The sequence below is a fragment of the Erinaceus europaeus genome, chromosome 19, assembly GCF_950295315.1.
Source record: "Erinaceus europaeus chromosome 19, mEriEur2.1, whole genome shotgun sequence".
In the NCBI taxonomy this organism is placed as follows: domain Eukaryota; kingdom Metazoa; phylum Chordata; class Mammalia; order Eulipotyphla; family Erinaceidae; genus Erinaceus; species Erinaceus europaeus.
Window position 1 is genome coordinate 41,999,680 of NC_080180.1, and position 18,171 is coordinate 42,017,850.

An 18,171-nucleotide genomic window follows, 5' to 3' on the forward strand; every position below is an offset into this window, starting at 1 on the left:
ACTCTCTCTGTCTATATCTAAAAAAGAAAAGAGAGGAAAGGAGAGGAGGGGAGGGGAGGGGAGGGGAGGGGAGGCAAAGGGAGGAGAAAGAATGAAGGAAAGGAGAAAAGAGAAGAAAGAGACAAGAAAATAAAACAGCAAAGAAAGAGAGAAGGGAAGAGAGAGATGGATAAACATGGAGTTGGTGTCCTGCACCAAAGTAAAAGGTGCTGGGGGACTCATGTTCTGGAACATGATGGCAGAGGAGGACCTAGTGGGGATTGTATTGTCATGTGGAAATGTTACACATGTACAAACGATTGTATTTTACTGTCGACTGTAAACCACTAATCCCCCAATAAAGAAATAAAAAAATAAAATAAAAATAGCAATAATATTTTTTAAAAATCTAATCTCCAAACTAAAGAAAAGGTTCATGCCTTCTGACATTCCCTGTATAAATATTAATTTCTTACTTATAATTCTATTATCTTTCAAGAAATTCTACTTTAGGAAGGAATTCACAGAATATTATGCTTAATCTCAATACTTTTTCTAAGTTGTTCATATGATCTAATTTGCTTTATAATGTCTAATTACCAAAAGCACAGCTAATTTGAATGGCCTGAGACCCAATACAGATGCAGGAGTTAGTGATGACTTCAAAGTGACTTAGTAGCCATTGTACTGCTAAATGTCAGAGTTGTTAATGCTAACATACTGTTTTTTAGAACCAGGTGTTCTATTATTTCTCAAATTACTATGAGAAATTAGAAATTGAAATTGAAATAATGAAAAAGTATTAATAGTTCTGTGATACTTTACATGGTGCTATTGCTTTTATTAATCTCTTTATTCTTCAGAGTTTTAAATATGATAGCATTAATCACTGCCTATGAATCTCAGACTTTGCCTGTGCCTAGCTGGTCTAAGTCTCCCCCCACCCCCTTCTTAACAAAGACCTATTCACCTTTGGCTTATGGCGGTACTCGAGACTGAACCTGGGATTTCAGAACCTCAGGCATGAAAGTCTTATGCATAACTGTGAGGAAATTATAGTTATGGTAGTGACTAGTAATTCTTCTGATATAATTGAGTAAAGTCCGAATGCAAAATTCACTCACTGATTAGAACAATTAGAGTGTTTGTGGACATCAGCTGAAAACTAAATGACTGTTTTCATCTAGATGAGAGTTTGGAAGTGAGCATTTATGATTGTCCCAGTCATCTCTCTCAATTATAGATAATAACAGAATCACTAACTTCTAATATTGCTAAGGATTGTTTGTCTTTTTCCAAAAGGAAAAGCCAAATATAGACTACAGATATTACTTTCTGCCTTGAAATAATTACTAAAAGTATGATCAATGATTTCTGATAAAATATTTTAACTTTCATTCTGAAGAATCAAAAAATCACTGTACGGCCCCAACACTATTCAATAAAGCCAGTGGAGAGAATTTCACTTAATTGCTATTTGGTTGGTGAACATCTATGTTTTTCCTCCTCAGCTTCCCAAGCAAACCTTATTCTTTTAGAGTCAATTTACGTCTCCCAGCATAACAGTGCATTTTATCCATTCAGCTCTGCTAGTGTTCTCTGAAGCCAGCCGGCAATGATCTCACCTCACCTACAATATAAATCTATCAGTGAATAAACAACATCATTTTTATTTCAATGTTGATGACATACTACATGTCGATTGGGCAGTTCAGTAATTTATCTCTCTTTTGGGTGCAATCTGCCAGGTTTATAACTCTCCTTCTGATATTCATTTCATGTTTAATAGTTCTGTGCCTCATGAGGATGCTTGTCAATCAATTAAATTGAAATATCATTCTGACCTTTCATTGGAAACAATCTACTACTCTTTTTTTTATTCATTTCATCATGAGGATTTTTTTTTCATTTTATTCAAATTAAAAGCTTTAGTGACTAGTATTCAGAAATGTTATACTAGTTAACCTCACACAACTTTAACCCTGCTGGCACTTTATCTTCACAGGGGTTATCCAGTTGAGTCTGCCTGAAGATCAGAAACTCAGCATCACAGCAGCAACTGTGGGGCAGAGTGCTGTTCTGAGCTGTGCTGTTCAGGGTGCCCTAAGACCCCCTATCATTTGGAAAAGGAATAATATCATTCTGAATAATTTAGACTTGGAAGACATCAATGTGAGTACACAACTTTATATGGTTTGTAATTTGTATATTTCACATGGTTTTACTGTAGACCTGTGTAGTCTAAAGGGTTTAAAGAATGTTAATTGCATAATAGAAAGGAATTGCATAATAGAAAGGAATTACCTACCGGGTGGGGTGGGAAGTGGCACAAGTGGTAGAATGTACACATTGCAGTGCACAAGGATGCAGGTTCAAGCCTGAGGTCCATACCTGCAGGGGAGAAGCTTCATGAACAGTGAGATAGTGCTGCATCTCTCCTCAGCCTCTCTATTTCCCCCTCCTCACTCAGTTGCTCTCCTAAATAAATAGAGAGATTAAAAAAAAAAAAAAACTTCCCTGGACAGAAAACCCCACCAATGTACCTTGGAGCTCCGCTTTCCCAGAGCCCTTCCCCACTAGGGAAAGAGAGGGACAGGCTGGAAGTATGGATCCAGGCCCATGTTCAGCAGGGAAGTAATTACAGAAGCCAGACCTCCCACCTTCTGCATCCCACAATGATCTTGGGTCCATACTCCCAGAGGGTTAAAGAATAGGAAAACTATCAGGGGAGGGGATGGGATATAGAGTTCTGGTGGTGGGAATTGTGCGAAGTTGTACCCCTCTTATCCTATGGTTTTGTCAATGTTTCCTATTTATAAATAAAAAAATTAAAAAATAAAGAGCTGATGAGGCATTGTCATATCATCTTCTGATCTAGAGTGCACTACAGGTCATTTGAAATTATTCAAAAAATTATTCAACAGCTGTTTTCTTTTAAATTTATATATTTGTTTTCCCTTTTGTTGCCCTTGTTCTTTTTTATTGTTGTTGTAGTTATTATTGTTGTTGTTGTATAGGACAGAGAGAAATGTAGAGAGGAGCAGAAGACAGAGAAGGGGAGAGAAAGATAGACACCTGAAGACCTGCTTCACCGCTCGTGAAGTGACTCCCCTGTAGGTGGGGAGCCAGGGGCTTGAACCTGATGCAGGTCCTTGTGCTTTGCGCCATGTATGCTTAACCCACTGCGCTACCACCCAACTCTCTATTCAACAGCTTTTGTGTGTTTGCTAAAGCAAGTTAGGTAACTGCATTGGAGGATATAACATCAACTTATGCCAGAAGATCTAATTGTCAGAATTTCTACAATTAGTAAAATTTAATCTCCATGTATTGGCTATTATGATCGAACAGCAGTCTGTAACTTGTGAAATGTTAAACTCTTTTTTTGCTTCAAATACTTCAGAGTATATCACGAGCAATACATAATTATCAAGCAAATGTAATGGTTCTGTTCCTATGTTAAATGAACATGTATAGTCACTCAGGTACATTCCTAGAGATTCAGAATCTTAACTTGGTTCACTTGAGTATACAGTTCCTCAAGTGAAACAAATACAGAACTAACTCCAGAATATTCCTCAGATCCTTCCATGCTGTTTAATATGAGCACTGGAAGGGAAACATCTTCCTAAGATGGAAATCATTGCAAAGTGAAAAAATTGCAGAACTATGTGTTATGGTATGTCTGTGGAAATGAAGTAGGGGCATTATTTGCCATATTGATTTGAGAGTTTCATTACCTCCTTTGCACAGATTCTAGTGAATTATAATGATTAATCAAGAATGCTACCAGGACCCCTACCTCACCACCCACTCCCCATATTTTTGGTTTTCAATTGAGAACTCTTAAAACATAGACCTACAGGGTTGTTACTATTTCTCTTTTATTTTCTTTTTTCTTCCTTCCTTCCTTCCTTTCTTTTTTTTTTTATTTCTACCAGAGTGCTGATCACTAATTAGCTCTGGCTTTGGGGGTGCGCAAATTGAACCTAGAACTTTGGAGCCTCAGACATGAGAATCTCTTTGCATAATCATTATGCTATCTGTCCTCACAAGCTATATTTTATTTTATTAATACTTTTGTTTACTGCCTAAAAATGAATTAAAATCATGAAACCACAAATTTTTGTTTTGTAATTTGATATTCTTGTTTTTAATTGATTAGTTAATTTCAGTACTGGGCTAGTACCCAAGACCTCATGTCTTCAAAGCATGCCCTCTACTACCTCTGAGCTAACTCTTTAATTCAGTAATATTTTTTCTAAATGCATTTGCACCTTAAGAGTATTCCTCACTAAGTGTATGGGAAATCATGTTTAGTTTTCCCAGAAAACAAGAATATTGTTTCATATAAGAGCTGTAATCTCAGGTATGTTGAAGACTCACCTTGGATTTGCTCTGTGGGTTGTTATGCTCACATTCTGTTCTAATCTGAGCTTCAGATCGGTATAGTTCCTTCCAAGTTTTTTGCTGTCATTTTAAAGAACATCATGTATTTGAAGATGCTTTGGATTGAAAAACTTAAACATCCATGCTTGTTTAAAAAATGAGGAAGAATCCACTATGAAAAATATTGTGTGGAAAGCTCGGAAAAGTCGAAATATTCTTGAGCATATATCTTGAAAATTACTCTGATTATTTCCTAACTTCACACTGACTTAGAAGTTTTGTAATACCTAGGAAAACATGGCTATACGTCAGTTAGTTTTCTGAAAAAAATACATGGAAATAAGATGAATTTTGGCATCAATAAATTGATTTCTGTTTGGTCATTTAAAATATATATTTCATCTTGCAGATATATTTGGAGAATTAGAAATCAAACATTAGAATGCTTCAGTTTCATTTTGGGCCATATTTAAGGAAGGGCCACTGGCATTCATAATTTATAGTACCATTTATAGTACCATTCATAACAATAATTTACAGTAAGCACACAACTGCCAGGTTTTTAAACCAAACTTCAGATATTATATAAGCATACTTTTGAAAGAGAAATATTTACTCATTTTCCTTATACACCCCAGCTGTTTTCATTTAAGTACCAGGGCATCAGCTCTCAAATCATAAAAATTCATTTAAAATCATTTACCAGAATAATTAAAATATGAAATGAATGTTATAAAACACCATTTACTCTTTTGTTTTATATTTGTTGCTTCATAAAGGCTATAAAAATATTCACCATGCAAATAAGACACTTAAGCACATCTATCTAAATAATATCATGCTTTATTTATATAAGATAATAAGAATATGTAGATATACATGTATATTTATAGAATAAGCATATTATGTTTAATAATTATACTATATAAATATATACATACATATACAAATATATATATATTTACTATCTTATTTACATGGTGAATATTGCAGTAGAGAGAGAGAGAGAAAATAATCAACCATGTCTGTAGTGGACATCTGGCAATGGACATATGTCGTGGACATATGTTTTCTGATTACCAGTAAATTTGGAACAGATTTTGAATAAAACAATGCCCTAATTAATTAATTAATTTTTTGCCATCAGGATTATTTATGGGGTTTGGTACATGAACACTGACTGCACTACTCATGGAGACCATCCCCCTTTTAAAAAAATATTTATTTATTCCCTTTTGTTGTCCTTGTTGTTTTATTATTGTAGCTATTATTGTTGTTGTCGTTGTTGGATAGGACAGAGAGAAACAGAGAGAGAAGGGGAAGACAGAGAGGGGGAGATAAAGAGAGACACCTGCAGACCTGCTTCACCGCTTGTGAAGCAACTTCCTCTGCAGGTGGGGAACCAGGGGCTTGAACCTTGATCTTTAAGCTGGTCCTTGCACTTTGCACCACCTGTGCTTAACTTGCTGCGCTACTACCCAATTCCTACTCCCCCCCTTTTAAACAGTAGATACGGAAAGAATGAGAGAGAGGAGAGACACCAGAATCACTACTCCATTAATGTGGGGACTTTGATTCTGTTCCTCCATGCCTATAATATAGTCTCCTTGTGTGTGTGTATACTACTTAGATGTCACCACCCAGCCTCTCAGTGCTGTGACTTTCCCTCTCAAGATGAACAGCAATAATCAAATGCAGATAACTTTCCTTGAAGTTAGGGAACAATATATCAATGATATATTGTTGATATATTAATCAATCTTTTAATAAAAGATTAAGCCCTAATTTCATAAGAAAAGAAATGGGGGTCCTTTCTAGAATCCCCAGTCCCATTCATCTTTCCAGTGTTTGTTGTGGGAGCAGAGTTTTGTATTCAAGGACAACAAAATAAAAACTGTTGTTGGCCAGTACTGTCAGTGATCTTCTCTCTGTCTCAATCAGTGCCTTGCACTGAATACTCATTTGCTATAATTGACACTGTACCTCAAGATTTCTATGAGCTTCAACTATCTCTGTTCATTTCCATGTCAGACTAGCTAGAATGGTTCTGTTGTTTGCCTTAATAATTTTTGTTCAATACCTTTTATTTTTAGATTTAATACATTAAGAAGTAGGGATTTAGTAACGGCACACCTGTGTTAGCACATATGTCACCATGTGAAAGCTCCTGGTCCCTGCCTACCAGGGGCAAAGCTTCATGGGTTTGAAGTAGTGCTACAGGTGTCTCTCTTTCTCTTTCCCTCAGGTGCAGTGGATTCTTTGTACAGCACCAAATGCCAGTAATAATACTAGTGGCAAAAATAAACAAGCAGGGGCCAGGTGGTGGCGCGCCTGGTTAAGCGCATGCACTATAGTGCACAAGGACCCAGGTTCAAGCCCCTGGTTCCCACCTGCAGGGGGAAAACTTTACAAGTGGTGAAACAGGGCTGCAGGTATCTCTCTGCCTCTTTTCCTCTATGTCTCCCTCTACCCCATCAATTTCTCTGTGTCTCTACCCAATAATAAAAGTAAATTTAAAAAAATTTAAAAAAACATGCAAAAATTATCTTTTGTCATTAACAATGAATTTCTGCTATGGTGAAAGACAGAGATGGTCATACTATGAAAAAATACAGTATTAATTGTTGATAAGATTTTTTTTACAAGCTCACATGTGAGTCAATGTTTACGTCTTGTTAGTATGTTTTCAGAAATGCAGATATAATTTCATTAAGCTATGTAGTTTATTTATTTTTCTTTTTTAATACTTATAATTATTTTTATTTATTTGTTAGAGACAGCTAGAAATTGAGAGGGAAGGGGGAAGTAGTGAAGGAGAGTGATAGAGAGACACCTGCAGCACTGCTTCACCACTTGCAAAGATTTCCCCCGTAGGTGGGGACCTGGGTCCTTGTGTATTGTAACATGTGTGCGTAACCAGGAACGCCACCCTTAACACATGTAGTTTAAATTGCAACTGCCTTTCATGTCAAAGGGCACCATGACAAGTTTTCATATTCCTTCTCATTCTTTAGTAGATGTTGTTTAAAATTTGCTATTTATCTACAAAAATCATTATATGAATACATTCTGATAATAATAAGGAACATTGGATATTTACTTGACTTAAGTAACTCTAGATCATGTTTAATTGGTTATATGGAACAGATACATTCTATCTTTTCAAAACATTTAATTATTTTTATTCATTTATTGAATAGAGACAGCCAGAAATAGAGAGGGTAGAGGGGGATAGAAAGGGAGAGAGGAGAGAGATACCTGCAGCCCTGCTTCTCCACTTGCAAAGCTTTCCCCCTGCAGATGGGGACTAGAGGCTCAAACCTGGGTCCTTGCACATTGTAACATGTGTGCTCAACCAGGTGTGCCACTACCCAGCCCCGCACCCATGTTTTTTTTTTCTCCTGTTCTTTGGAAAATATATCCTAAATAACTCTGGAACCTACATATTTCAAGTAAATTTAATACAGGTGTGGGACTGATTGATCAAATGGTATTTGCAGTGTCTCATTTTGCTCATTTTCTGTATCACACCAAATGAATGGAGAACACCACTGAACTGCCAGAGACAGTATGAAACAGTGATTTGAAACGTTTCCTGGGAACTCAAAATGGATCCCATTTAAAATTTAAGGTCTTGGGTGTGCTGTACCCCTTAAGCAAATTATTTGATTCCCTGTGTTCCATTCCTTATCTATAAATTGATGATAACACAGACACAACATGGTTCATGGAATACAGACATGTTTAATCTTTCTAAAATAATAGACATTTGATGTTAGGATACATATAGTATGAAGTTTTGGAAATCATAAGAAATGCTGAGACCAATTTTTATCCAGTCATAGACATGGAAATTGGAACATACATATTTTCATTCAGTACAGCCTTAGTAACCATGATGATCATATCCCTATTATCATTATATCCCTATTACATAAATCCTGTCTTTAAATATTGCTGTTAAGGTTATATGTAGTATAGACTAGGATTCCCAGAGGACAGAAGATAGTTAAATTGGTAGAACAATCAACTTGCCAAGTGTGAAGCTCTGTAGTCAATTTTTTTTTAAGTTTTTATTTATAAAAAGGAAACATTGACTAAACCATAGGATAAGAGGGGTACAGCTTCGCACAATTCCCACCACCAGAACTGTGTATCCCATCCCCTCCCCTGATAACTTTCCTATTCTTTAACCCTCTGAGAATATGGACCCAAGGTCATTATGGGATACAGAAGGTGGGAGGTCTGGCTTCTGTAATTGCTTCCCCGCTGAACATGGGAGTTGACAGGTCAATCCATACTCCCAGCCTATCTCTCTCTTTCCCTAGTAGGGGAGGGCTCTGGGGTAATGGAGCTCTAAGGCACATTGGTGGGGTTGTCTGTCCAGGGAAGGCTGGTCGCATCCTGCTAGCATCTGGAACCTGGTGGTCTATTGACTTTTCCCCTAGTTTCTCATACTCATTTTCAATATATTCTTTTTTTTTCTTCTAATTTTATGTGTTGATTCTGTGATTTTTTTTTTACTATATCTATGTAATCTGTGTTAGTATTTGTGTAGAGGTAGGAGAAAACAGTGGGCTTCAGGTGCAAGAATTTATTCTTTCATAAAATATATAGGACACAGCTGACTTGATTGCTTTGTATGTACGCATCTGGAACCCAATCCTGTATCTTATTATTTGCTTTTCTAAAAGCAGGGCTTTCGTCTCCAAGGTTATGTTAGGGTTCAAAAGGGCTGTTAAAACTCCAGCCACCAGCCTATTGCATCCATCTGTAATCTAGAGCTACAGTCATACAAAGCAGGTGAAAGATAAATGGCACCCACTCCTCGAAGTCCCACAACTGTTTATAGGTCACTAATGTACAATAATAGCAATAAGTGCACTGAGGAGAATAGTAAATACAATCATTTAGCTTAGGAATATCAGACTTTTGCTACAAAGGAACAATAGAGCAATCTCTACCTTTCTATACAGGGTCATTTAAGATTATATAGGCTATCCTCTGTATTCTGAGCAACATTTTTCTTCCCTCAGTAGCTATGCCAGTCTTGAGTTAATTTTCTTGATGGTTTTGTTTTGCTCATAGGGCTCTTCTTAATTATTCCACTTTATTTTTGTCTTGCATTTAGCAGGATAAATTTAGGTGCTTCTGATCACCTTTAAGATCTCTCTGTCTGCGATATGAAGTAATACTTATTATATACAGATGACCTTTATTTAAATGAAAGGTTCTTGTTGGAAAAAAACACTAATAGATAATAAATATTGAATTATTACATTCAAAGAATGCGAGTACAGGTTTGGTAGTCTGTGCTATTACTAGATTTTTTTTTTAATGCTCTGATTGCTAGTACATATCTAGCAAAACTAGCTCTGACAGGTAACGTGAAAACACAATGAAATGTTCATATATTCTGGATTTCATAAGCTATTAAATTACTTATTATAGAATTTTATATCAATTTTGATAGGAATATTTCTGAATTTATGCTGAACTTCAAATTGAGGAATGAAATTCCTATGATATTTAGTTCCCAGGACTTGTTTCTGAAACTGTCACTTCAAGGTGTTTGTTTATTTATTTATTTATAATAAAAACAGAAAGAAATTGAGAGGGAATAAGGATATAAAAGGGGAGAGAGAAGAACATACCTGCAGTGCTGTTTCACTACTCATGAAGCTTCCTCCTTGCAAATGGAGAATGAGGACTTGAACTTGGGTCCTTGAGCACTGTAAAGTGTTCACTTTAGCAAGTGCACCACCACCTGACCCCTGTTCCTTCACTTTAAATCTCTACTTCATATTAAAGTCTGAATGACATAATACTTACATTTGAAATTTTGCTCTTCCCTTTGAAATCCTTCATTGGCTTCATCTAACTTTTAGGAAAAAATAAAATATAAGAATTATTTTGATTGCTCCAGAAAACTTAGTTCTCAAATAAGTCTCTTACTAGCTCTATATTCACTACAAACTCCCCAACGAACTAGCTGTTCTTTGATTGTTCTACTATGAGTTTCTATTTTCATTAGTGGTTTAATAATGATTAACAAGATTGTAAGATAACGGGTAAAATTCCATATAGTTCCCACCATCAGAGTTTTGTAGTACATCCCATTCACTGGAAGCTTCCCTAGTCTTTATCCCTCTGGCAGTATGGACCAAAATTCTTTATGGGGTACAGAAGGTGGAGGGTCTGGCTTCTGTAATTGCTTCTCAACTGAACATGGACATTGGCAGGTTGATCCATACCCCCAGCCTGTTTCTGTCTTTTCCTAGTTGGATAGGGCTCTGGAGAGGTGAGGTTTCTGGATATATTGGTGAGTTCATCTGCCCAGGAAAGTCAGGATGACATAATAATGGGTAGCATCTGCAACTTTGTGGATGAAAGGCGGTAAGATATAAGGCAGGACAAATTGTTTAATAAACAGAAACCTAAAGGTAAGACTAGAGCAGAGGAAAGTGAGTGTCTTTGTGTGGGAAGAAGCTAGGAAGTCTATTTTAGGTATGTCCCAAGGGCTCATGACTAGTAATTTTTGCCTGATGATAGCTTGATAGCTACCATGCAGGTGAGCTAAAAGTATTATATGGGAAGATGATGGCAGAGTTGAGAATAGGAGCAGAAAGCTGGATTGGGGCAGGGAGTAGCTCCCAAATATGAGGAAATTATGTAAACATAATTAACTATAAAACACCCCACTGATCTGACCCAGGGCCCATGTCTGTTCATATTTAATATATGTCCATGGTCATATCTAGCGACATTCTAGGCTGCACGCATTTCAGTACCACTCTTTTTCTATTTGTTTATTTACTTCAATGAGAGAGAGAGAGAGAGAGAGAGAGATCAAGATCGGATCACTGCTCAGCTCTTGTTTATGGTGGTGCTAGCGATTGAGCCTGCAACTTTGGAGCCTGCACTTTGGGAGTTTCTTGCATGACCATTATGCTATCTCTGTACCTCACTATGATTTTCAAACATATACTTCTCTCTCGAGGAAAATTCCCTTGTCAGTTTCATCTTCTAATAGTCAGTGTTTCTTTAAAAAGTCACTAAGTATTAATATATAGGTTTCACTTCCTTTTGCTTACTTTTCCATAACTGGCACATTGTATCATAATAAACTTTAATATCATTACCGTGTGTGTGTGTGTGTACTAGAAACTGACCAAAAAACTTTTATCCATCCAGTTTTCTGATATGTTGGCACCGTACTGACATATTAGAGTATCAATACATTTTAAATGCTCACATATCAAATGAGATAGTGATACCTCTTATATTTGCAGTTATGCAGTTTTTGGTGTGATTTATGGAGTTTTTATATTTAAGGCCTTATAAGAGATTTTATTTACTTACTGTAGTCACATACAGGATTATCAATCAACTCCTGTTTATTGGCAATCAATCATTTAAGCCTAGCATAGCTCAATATTTTCTAGATCCAATTTCTTTAATAACATTTCTCATTAAACACATTGATTTTTTTCCTGCAGCTTCACTTTAATCTCCTATCATGTGCAATAAGTTGAACAAAAAAAGATGAGAGAAAACATATATTTGATTATTGTTTAATCTTTGTGCATTCAGCAAATATTGATCGAGCTGCTATACCTTTCTAGGCATTTGACTAAATGCAAAGGCAATAACTATAAGAGATATCACTCTCTCTCTCTCCCTCTATCTATCTATCTATCTATTTATCTATTTATAAAAATAAGTCAACCCTTATATGTGACCTTGGAAAAACCACTGCAGTTTCTAATGGAGGGAATGGGGACTCAGAACTCTGGTGCTGGAATGGCACACAACTATACCCCTGTTATCTTTAAATTTTGTAAAACAATATTAAATCACTAATAATTTTATTAAAAAGACAGAAAAAGAAAAGATACCTCCTGCTAAAGCATATATTTAAATTATTTACCTATACTTTACCAATTATTTATTTTCTTTTTAAAATTTTTATTTATCAAATGGATATACTAACAAGATCATAGGTTAGGAGAAGAACAACTCCACATAATTCCCACCACCAGAACTCTGTATCCTATTCCCTCCCTTGAAAGCTTTCCTGTTCTTTATCTTCTTGGAGTGTGGACCCAGGATCATTATGGGGTGCAGAAGGTGGAAGGTCTGGTTTCTTTAATTGCTTTTCTGCTGAACATGGGCATTGACAGGTCAAGCCATACTCCTAGCCTGTCTCTCTCTTTCCTTTTTATTTTCAAAGCCTCACAAGTCAAAGGCACACACACAAACACACACACACACACACACACACACACACACACAATCAGCTGCTTTACATTTAGTAATGTAATATGAAAAACTTCCAGAAATATTTGCATTTGTGTATAAATGTATAGAATAGAAAATAGTGAAATTATCCATACACTACTTTCTACATGTAGCAATAATGTATAAAAAAGGAATCACTTACAAAAATCTCTGACATAAGAGATTTTAGATGTAAATTTAATTTATGGCAAGAATAATAGTGAACGCTAAAAATAAGACAGTCTTCTATGTAATGTATATTGAGAATGCCAGAACAAATTATTTTAAGAGGAAAAACAAAATAAACTTATTTGCAAACATCTATTACTACATTTTATTATTTTATTTACTATAATGAGAGAGAGAACAAGAGTGAGAGAGAGAGTGCACTGATAATCTCTGGCTTATCTTGGTGGTGTACAGTGAACTAAGTTATATTGAAGTGTTTTTTAACATTCATACTAAAGGGATATTTTATTCTATGAGAATACACCTCATAGCCTATTAAAATCTTGTCATGGTACTGATTTTGTGTCTGTGCACAAGTAAATTTTAATTAATTAATTTTTCCCTCTAGAGTTATTGCTGGGCTCGGTGCCTGCATTATGAATCCACTGCTTCCGGAGGCTATTTTTTCCCTTTTGTTGCCCTTGTTGTTTATTGCTGTGGTTGTTTTGTTATTAATGTCATTGGATAGGAAAGAGAAATTGAGAGAAGACTGGAAGAAGACAGGGTGGGGTAGAGAAAGACACCTGCAGACCTGCTTCACTGCCTGTTAAGCGACCCTCCTGCAGGTGGGGAGCCAAGGGCTCAAACTGGTATCCTTAAGCTGTTCCTTTCACTTTGCACCATGTGCGCTTAACTTGCTGTGCTACCACCTGGCCCTCCACATGTAAATTTTTATACATGCTGTCCGATGAAACAAAGAATTCTCAGGGCAGGGGTAGATAGCTTAATAGTTATACAAAGAGACTCTCATGCCTGAGGCTCCAAAGGTTCAGGTTCAGGTTCAGGTTCAGGTTCAGGTTCAGGTTCAGTCCCCAGCACCACCATAAACCAGCACTAAGCATTGCTCTGGGGGAAAAAAAAAAAAAAGGAAGGAAGGAAGGAAGGAAAAAAGGAAGGAATGAAGGAAACAAGTTATTAGTTCTTTTCTGTAAGAAAGTGAATTCAAAAATGCTAATCTTTATTGTCTCATAGGAAATTAACCAGATTTGTGTTTAAATTAGCAAACTTATTTCAGTGTACTTTCCAGTGTTACGTAACTCTCCTTTATACAAATGAGTTTTTAATTAGCTTCACCACTTTCTGATTACTACATCAATGAGATTAATAAATAACTTGGATGAAAGTTTGATTTTAATTTCTAAAAATATACTTCTACAATGCTTTTGTGATCATATATCTAGGCTTTCTATAATTAATATTTTAATCTACATTTATTTATTGGATAGACAGCCAGAAATCGAGAGGGAATAGAGTGATAGAGAGGGAGAGAGACATAGCCCTGCTTCACCACACAAAAAGCTTTTCCCTGGAAGGTGGGGACTGGGGGATAGAACCTGGGTCATTGTGCATTGTAACATGTGTGTTCAGCCAGATGTTCCACCTCCTTTTTCTTCATGGTATCTTGTGAAGACATGCATTTTTCTTTCTGCAATTCAGCTGAAATAGGAAGTTACTATCTATATATTTTGGTAGTAAAATTAAGTATTAGAAACACCTTTTTTTTTTCTTCTTCTGATTTTGTAATGGAAGGATATTGGCTGTTTTTAACATTTATAGATCTTAATATAATTATTGGCCCAATGAAGATATATCCATGCAACAGAAAACCATTGCTGTATAAATTCCTAGGGAACAATATGCTAGTGAGACATGAGGCCTCTCTAAAAATCACAGGCTTATTTGTCTGGGAAAAAATAAAAACACTTCAGCAACTTCCTTTATAGAATGGTGAAAAAAATTGTGTTAAATGAAAATTAATCTTTAAACTAACACTAGGTGAATCATAAAAAATTTAATAGGATTCAATTTTCCTCTCTCATACAAACATTTGTTCTATTTCTTTTCACTTTAAATTCCCTTGCTCTTTTGCTAATAGTGTTTCCTATTATATCTGAATATTTTATTAATCAAAGGGATGAAAAAGTAAACTTTTAAAGAGATTAGAAATAGAAAGTATCATTCCAATGAATATTTTATAAAAGTATGAAATACTCTACTGAAAAAAGAAAGTGTATATTAATTTTTATATCTGAGGCTCTTAATAGTACATAAAATGTATTTTTTGACAGAAATTCACTTAGTAGGCTATACAAAGTACTATAGAATGGTCGAATAATATAATATTTTAAAGAGATATATTCCATAGCATATAAATCATTACTGAGCTGTATCTGAGTGAGGCTGATAAATACATATTTTACTTTCTTCCTTTCTTTTTTTCTTTTTCTTTTTTTTTTTTTTTACCAGAGCACTGTTCAGTTCTGGCTTGTAGGAGATTAAGCCTGGGACTCTGAATCCTCAGGCATGAGTCTGTTTGCATAACCATTATGCTATCTACCCTCCACCCCATATTTTACTTTCTTCATTGGGAGGTCAATGGATTACAATACAGTTGTTGACACATGGTACAATCTTTCATTTCCCTGTGAAGGAATCAGGTTAAGTGAGATAAACTGGAATGAGAAGAATAAATATGGAATGAACTGGTGAATTATTGACTTGACCTGTTTGGAATTCATTTGCTTAAGTTATGCTTGTCTGTTGATTGAACAAATCTGTTATGGAGACCTTAGGCATTAGAAGGTGTTGTATGCTTTACATTGGGTAGTTCTCCCCCGCCAAGAGAATTGGATCAGTCCAGTTAGTTTTGCGGGCCTGCTTGGCCCCGCCCCTAGGAACCCCGCCAGAGTTCCAGAGTTCGAGAGTTGGAGAGGGTTCCTGAGTTCGAGAGTAAGAGAGAGTGCTTGCGCCGCCGCAGAGACAGCAGAGTTCTGTTTGGTGATTAGTTTGGTTTAGTTTATGAATCGTTCCTGAATAAAGAAATACAGCTTCCCTGCTCAGCCGTATGTCTCTGTTCATCTCTGTTACCCGCTCGTGAAGCCAGCCCGGCCAGCTAGAGCCGCCGAATTTTAACAACAAGATGGATAGTATTCTGTATCAGATTTCTATTAAGAGAGCAGGTTTAAATAGCCCATAAGAATTTCTTTCTTTCATAAGTACACATGACTGTCAACAGAAGTGCAGTGTTCTGTCAAGATATGAGAGAATCAGGAACAAAATTATAATTCAAACTTTTGAGCTTTAGTAACTCAAAGCATGTTAAAACCAGTGATAAAAATAGAGGGACAGGGCCAGGCATGGCACACCTGGTTAAGCACACACACTATAGTGTGAAGGACCTGGGTTTGAGCCCCTGGTCCCCTCCTGCAGGGGGAAAGATTCACAAGTGGTGAATCAGGGCTGCAGGTGTCTCTCTTGTCTCTCTCCCTCTCTATTTCTCACTCGCCTCCCAGTCTCTCTATCTCTATCTAATGATAAATTTAAAAAATTATTATTATTTTTTTTTAAAAGTAGAGGGACTTTGTAAATTGGTTTCCTGCTGGGATTAGGATGTGGCTTATGTATAAATATGTTGACTGTGAAGTGATCCAAGGGCATTTTATTGAAAATATGTGTCACTTGAAGAAAAAAGATTATCCATCCTTATAAAAACTTAACAAAAGTGCAAGAATGACTTATATGTCCAGTCACTGAGCACATTCTGGTAATATTCTACCTTTCCTATTATAACTATGGTTTTGAGATTTTCATCACTGAGTGTCAGTTTTGTCCTATGAAACCCACTTATACCATCTGTTATACTTAAGATGAGAAAAGCATTGCTACCCGAGTTTTGATAACAAGAAAGGCTCAAAGAAGGTCAATAATTAAGGCCTGAGCTCATCTGGGGAGAGTAGAGCTGTGCAGTGTACTAGTAACAAATTGACACAAGTCAAAATGAAAGGAAACTATAAGCCTTTAGTTATGTTATGTGAAAATGTAAGTTAGGTTAAGTTAAAGACAATACCGACTGTTCCACTGCTCCATTTTCCCACCATAAAATGATATTAGCCTTGGGTCATGTTAATCAACTTAGTCATGATGAATCAGAAGTCAAAATCAAGGCCATTGCCTCACTGCCAAAAGATACTATATAAAAGAATCCTGAAGTCTTGATGGATATAGGAAAAGGGAGGCAGGGAAGGATAAGGACTAGGAGTTGAAAGATATTGGGTCTGAATAGGGAAACATGTCTTCAAGAGCCCCTCTTTTCCCAGTGAGTCCTCAGCAGAGATGCCTGAGGAAAAACTTCCACATAGGATCCTGATAAGAACACTTTCTAATGGAGAAAATTGGCTTTGCAAAAATAGAGAAAGTAAAAGCAACCCTGATTCTGGGAAATAGCTTCAGAGATAGAAGCGCATTGGCTGAACACCAAGTCTCAATGTGAAGAAGGCCACATTGCTGCGTGAGTTCTGCCAGGTAAAGCCTTTGTAACTTCCTGTGATCCAGCTTGAAAGATCACACTTAACTTTTTGACCAGGAGCCAGACTCCTCTGTCTTTCTGGCACAAACTTGATTCACATTAAAATTTATACTCGTGTAACTTGGGGAGCCAAAAAAAATGCTAATTCTGATCAAGATACGACCCTCATTCAAACTTTGTCTTGATGTTACTGATAAGGTTTGTGTTAGGAAATGTTATTATTGATTTAATTATTTAAATTTACTTTTATTTAGTTTGGATAGGTTCAGGGGAAAAATGAGAAGGAAGGAGACATAGGGAGAAAGCAACACCTACAACACTGCTTCACTAGTTTAAAAAAAATTTTTATTTATTTATTCCTTTTGTTGCCCTGTTATTTTATTGTTGTAGTTACTATTGTCATCATTGTTGGTTAGGACAGAGAGAAATGGAGCTAGGAGGGGAAGACAGAGAGGAGAGAGAAAGATAGACACCTGCAGACCTGCTTCACTGCTTGTGAAGCGACTACGCTGCAGGTGGGGAGCCAGGGGCTCCAGCCAGGATCCTTACACTGGTCCGTGTGCTTTGCGCCACCTGGGCTTAACCCGCTGTGCTACCACAACTCCTACTTCACTACTTCTGATTGACCCCACCCCCAGACACACACATGGAAACCAGGAGCTTGAACAAGATCCTTGTGCATTATATGATATGTACACTCTATAGTTGCCCTACTCCCTTGTTCAGGAAGTATTTTTTAGTAATTTGAGGTAGAAGACAAGGCTGGATATAGAGGTAAACATGTGGTCCCATAGGCCGGGTGGTGGCATACCAGGTAAGTGCACATAGTACCATGCACAAGCACCCCAGATCCCCATCTGCAAGGGGTAAGGGACACTTCACAAGTGGTGAAGCAGGTCTGCAGGTGTCTATCTTTCTCTTTCCCTTGTTGTTGTGGTGGTCTGGTGTCGGGCTGCACCGCGGAGAAGAGAGCGGACGTGCAGAGCAAA

The 18,171-nt window shown here is 36.6% G+C and overlaps 1 protein-coding gene across 1 annotated transcript in view; it reads left to right on the forward strand.

Annotated features, from left to right (window-relative positions):
• The window catches only part of FSTL5 (follistatin like 5), a 736,076-nt gene that overhangs the window by 512,693 nt on the left and 205,212 nt on the right, over positions 1-18,171 (forward strand). The window contains exon 7 of the mRNA XM_007529584.3: positions 1,985-2,151. Within this exon, the coding sequence (XP_007529646.1) occupies positions 1,985-2,151 (167 nt within the window). The remainder of the gene's footprint in view (positions 1-1,984; positions 2,152-18,171) is intronic.